The sequence below is a fragment of the Borostomias antarcticus genome (assembly GCF_949987555.1).
Source record: "Borostomias antarcticus genome assembly, chromosome: 14".
Lineage (NCBI taxonomy): Eukaryota > Metazoa > Chordata > Actinopteri > Stomiiformes > Stomiidae > Borostomias > Borostomias antarcticus.
Window position 1 is genome coordinate 6,589,958 of NC_140247.1, and position 5,000 is coordinate 6,594,957.

General features: G+C 47.0%; 2 protein-coding genes across 2 annotated transcripts in view; one reads left to right on the plus strand and one right to left on the minus strand.

Moving 5' to 3' along the window:
- flt4 (fms related receptor tyrosine kinase 4) overlaps positions 1-848 on the plus strand; it is a gene marked incomplete at its 3' end in the record, with an annotated part of 66,200 nt that extends 65,352 nt beyond the window's left edge. Inside the window, exons 28-30 of the mRNA XM_084449130.1 lie at positions 1-116; positions 269-354; positions 632-848. The exon at positions 1-116 is cut by the window's left edge and continues 5 nt beyond it. Coding sequence (XP_084305256.1) covers positions 1-116; positions 269-354; positions 632-848 — 419 coding nt within the window. The remainder of the gene's footprint in view (positions 117-268; positions 355-631) is intronic.
- Positions 849-2,329: 1,481 nt separating this feature from the next.
- The window catches only part of ergic1 (endoplasmic reticulum-golgi intermediate compartment 1), an 18,087-nt gene continuing 15,416 nt past the window's right edge, over positions 2,330-5,000 (minus strand). The window contains exons 7-10 of the mRNA XM_084448353.1: positions 4,997-5,000; positions 4,625-4,725; positions 3,907-4,029; positions 2,330-3,550 (exon numbers count right to left, since the gene is read on the minus strand). The exon at positions 4,997-5,000 is cut by the window's right edge and continues 57 nt beyond it. Coding sequence (XP_084304479.1) covers positions 3,443-3,550; positions 3,907-4,029; positions 4,625-4,725; positions 4,997-5,000 — 336 coding nt within the window. The 3' untranslated portion in view covers positions 2,330-3,442. The remainder of the gene's footprint in view (positions 3,551-3,906; positions 4,030-4,624; positions 4,726-4,996) is intronic.

Sequence of the window (5,000 nt, forward strand, 5' to 3'; positions counted from 1 at the left end):
ATAATTGCGTGCCCTTCGCTGGGTGTGTGTTCCTGAGTCCGTCCAAGCCGTGCCAGCCCAGAGTGAAGACGTTCGAGGAGTTGCCCCTGGAGATGAGCTCGTACAAAGCGCACCACGTAAGCTCCTCTGCGCCCTGAAGCGGAAAATGTCAGCCAGCCGGTGGCCTTTCTCTGCATTCCTCGTAGGAGTGTCTGTCTGGGATATAAATATAGGATGAGCTTCATAGACTCGGCTACCATACTGATCTGTGATGGTCTGACCCCCCCAGGATAATCAGACAGACAGCGGGATGGTGCTGGCCTCAGAAGAATTTGAGAGAATCGAGCACAAGCACAGAGGTGCCATGTCCAAAAGGTATCCAACACAACCGATTGTACATCGTTATTTTCACAGGGAAGCATGTTTGCCTACAACAGTCACTATAATACTTCCACAGTATAACAAGACAAGCACATTAAAGTTATTAAACTATTCTTCTCCAAAAGACACATGACATACTATAGACACTACAACTAAGCACACTGTATTTCATAGATAATAGCCAGAGAAATCATACTCAATGACAAACAAAACAATAACAACACCAACAGCACCACCAGTGTTACAGTGTGTTGTGGTGTATCTCCTCCAGTCACCAGAGCAGCCAGAGCAGGGAGCGCCTGACGGACTCCCAGAGTTCCCTGGGGGAGAGCGCCAGCACCAGCAGCAGACACCGGCCGGCCTTCCTCAGCCAGCTGTCAGGACAGACCTTCTACAACAACGAGTATGGACAGCTGTCCGAGGATGGGGGCGTGTCCGACTTCTTCTCCTCGCCGGACGCCACCTGCCCCGCCTCCTCCAACCTGTAGTCCACTGTGACAGACGCAGCGAGGGGAAGACCAGAGAGAGGGGAGGGGGGGGATACACTGCCAAGGTGGTCAACTCCAGTCCAAGGAAGCTGCAGAGCAGGCAGACTTTTACTCCAGCTCAGCATTATTGACAAATCCCATTTAATTAATCACCCTCTGTCATTGAGAGCTTTGTAGAAGACCTGAGTGCCTTCAATCAGGTGTGTTAGTGCCGGGCTTGAATAAAAGTCTGTAGTTCTCTTAGACAAATGTTGATGACCACCACACTACTCACCTCCCCCTCCCAGCTGCCCCCAAACTGGACTGAGCTATCTCTGCCTGAAGTTCCTTAACCCGCCACTGGGTGGCACCATTATGTCAAAATCAAACCCCATTTATTTTTTATATCACCCACAGTTAATTTTTTTTATCTTTATCTACAGTACAGAGTAAGCCTCTTTTGTGTATTTGTACAAAAATATGCCTCTTGGTGGAGGAAATATAGCAATATATCTTCTTTTGTCATGTCTCACTTTGTAATTCTCTCAGACTTATACACGTCATTGGATAAAACACATTATTCCAATACATCACATAAATTACATACAACAATCAATTAAATTCAAAGTTTCTCTCATAGCCTACTCTGTTCTTCACATGACTAGTCTAGTCAGCAGACTGCTGAGCAGAGCACACTGGATTAGTCCAGAATGATGGTCATTGATGTAATTGACTATAGTAATGTCCACAGTGACCTAGTCACATGCTCTGTGATGACCTCAGGAAATGACTTCATGGTTATGAGGTCCTTCTCTTATGGTAGTGGATCACACCACTCACTGTCCTTATTCACTATGAGAAACTTACACAAACCCTGGGGAGGGGGTGAGATTAAAAGAGAGGGATGAGGTGAAGAGAATAAAGGAGTGAGTCAGCGAACTTCCTCTTTGTCAGGCCTGTACTTAAGGAAGCGTGATGATTACAGTGGTGTGACAGCATAGTGGCGCCTGACACACTCACACTGATCACAGTCTGGACACAACTGTGGTCTTCAGCTCGCTGAGGGAATTTTGAGGCACCGGGGTGCAAGAGTTCAACACGTACGTACGCACACACACACAGGGCTTCTTCACCTAGGTGCAAATGAAAGCAAGTACATCTGGGACAGGATAGAACCCAGTGAGTAACCCATGCCCTAATCTGGGACAGGATAGAACCCAGTGAGTAACCCAGGCCCTAATCTGGGACAGGATAGAACACAGTGAGTAACCCAGGCCCTAATCTGGGACAGGATAGAACCCAGTGAGTAACCCAGGCCCTAATCTGGGACAGGATAGAACACGGTGAGTAACGCAGGCCCTAATCTGGGATAGGATAGAACCCAGTGAGTAACCCAGGCCCTAATCTGGGACAGGATAGAACACAGTGAGTAACGCAGGCCCTAGTCTGGTTAAGTGTTGATGCCACAGTACGGAAGAGCACGCATGATGTGGTTTCTACAGTACATTTATTGGTAGAACACTGCTCAGGCAATTGCGACACTGAACTGGAAATGAGAAGTGGAAATACCAGTTTAGCTGTTTATCAATGTCCTTGATCAGAGTTGCCACGGCAGCTGCTGTTTCCCTCATCACACATGAACAAAACCAAACTCTGTAACAACCTTACAAACTAACAATACAGATTATCAAACAATTATAATAAACCAAAAACACATTTACAGTAAAAAATATAAGGATCTAAAATACAATTATCTATTTTTTTTGGCAAAAACAAGACCCATCAACTGTCTAATAAGGTAGTTTGGAAATCTCAAAACTAAAAGTCAACAAAAGTCAAATGCATCCATATCAAAGGGTTTTGACAGAAGGACATGAAATGTTTAGGAAGGTCAGAATCGCTTCTGGAACAACGTTGTTCCTGTCATGAAGAGGAGGGGATAGGGAACATGGATCAACACATCTTCATAACCAATAACAACATTCAGTCAACTCTGTGATGGTATCTGAATACAGAGCAAAGTATAGGAAAATACTGGTTTTAGTGACAGCCACTCAGAAACAAGGCAATACAATGACATGACTGAATTCACTTTCACTTCAAGGCACAAACTATGAACTCTATTTCTACTTGGCCTGACAAGAGTATTAATTTACTAAATCAGAAACAAGGTGTAGTGTGTAGAATTTTACATTGAGACAGGAAAACAAAAAAAACAAAAAAATGAACAGGGTTTATATGACAGACAAAACAATGAACCAGACTTCCTTCAGCTGACCGTACCAAATTAGGCTGCATCTTAATAGTCAGGGGGGGCTCCCTCACCAGTCCTCCCCCCTCTCTGATGACATCAACACTGGGCAGACGCGGTAAACACCCAGAGAGCATCAGGTCGGCAGGGAGGAGAGAGGAGAGAAGTGAGGGAAGACCATTGAGATGCAGACGTCTAGCCCGGTGGTCAGATGTGCCAGAGCTTCAGCCAAGTCCCTGGTCCCACGGCCTGACCGCCGCCCAGACAGGACGCTGGCTGGAGGAGGGTCAGACCAGGCTAGCAGGCCAGCATCAGGGCGTCATAAATAAGATGCAGAGGACATTGGCTTGACTGGCAGGAGACCTCAGGACATCTTCCCCAGCTGGATCTTCTTCCAGGCTTCTGAGGCGGTGAATATACAGGAGTCTATGATGCCGGCCACGGTGAATGTGCCCCCGATGATGGCACAGATCTGAGCGAGGGGAGGAGAGGAGGGAGGGGAGGAGAGGAGAGAGGCAGAGGAGAGGAGGGAGGGGAGGAGAGGAGAGAGGCAGAGGAGAGGAGGGAGGACGTTGCGCTGGAGTTCTGAACGCATGTGGTGAAATATGATGAAACGTGTGAATAATACACATCTGGACACATGCTAGTTACTAGCAGCATGACAGTTAGGTCATTAGTCACTTTACAAGCCCCCAAATCCTTATAAACACACTAACCACCATCACCTTCCACCCATTGGTCACGGCGAGACACAACACACACATACTGCATGCTGACAAAACAAACACACTGGACATGACGTAGTCCATAATAAGCAGTGTGGCTCACCGTGGTGATGAACCGGTAGACAGGCTGTCTCCTCTCTGTGTACTTGACTGTGATTGGACTGAGGTCATAGCGGAACCAGATGGCTGGAATGATTCTTCCCGTGTGGCTATAGGCTACATACTCCTGGAGGGGTGGGACAAAGAGAAAATGTATAGGTTTACTTCCTGGTTCCACTGTGCCTTGGGTGAGGAATACGGAGTTGTGCTTGTCAATTGGCTAAGGACAAGTTCGATTTCCATGAGACCCAACCGGAGTGCCTGTCCAAGTGTGATGCTAAAAGCCCATATAAAACAGAGGCATTTCCAATCAAGCCCAATCAACATCCTCAATGTTATTTTGCTGCACTGTCACGGTAATGACAGTGGGCAGAGTGATTTAAGGACGAGTTGCCAGGCTAGGAGTACGCTGCTACCATTACCCACAGGAGGTAGTCATGGCCAAAAATAAAAAAGGCAGCGGTATAAACAGAATGTGTGGAGACCCTCAAGGCCAGTGTATGTCAACATTACCCCATGGTACCAGTGGTACAGGTAACAGAGTAGGTGTGTGAGTATGGCTGGGTAGAGTACAGCCAAGTAGAGCAGAGAGTAGAGTAAGTGAGTATAGTAGAGTAAGTGTGAGTAAGTGCGGAGCAGAGTAAGTTCAGTACAGTAGAGTACGTGTGACTAAGTAGAGTGGAGTACAGTAGAAGAGCTTTCACCACCGTACTGTACATTACCTTGTTGGCTACAGTGTACTGGTAGGAGAACCTGTGCTTCCCCCCCAGATCCTCATAAACGGTGGGTACAATCTTCAGAATGTAGTCATGGGAGGCCAGAGCTGCACAGAAACACAGCATGAACACACACAAAATGGGTCTTAACATCTTCAAAGGCCAAGTGTCTAGTGACAGTGTTAACACTAACATGAAATACAGCTTTCAAATCTCTCTCAACTCTTGTTTGCGTTTGGCAGCTGTACGCCACTAGGGGTCCCCCAACCTCACACAGTTCAGAACGGTACACACACTGACACACATCTCCAGCAGCTCTGTCATGGAGATAAAGACGGTGGAGATAAAGACGGCGGAGATAAAGACGGTGTTACGTACGGTT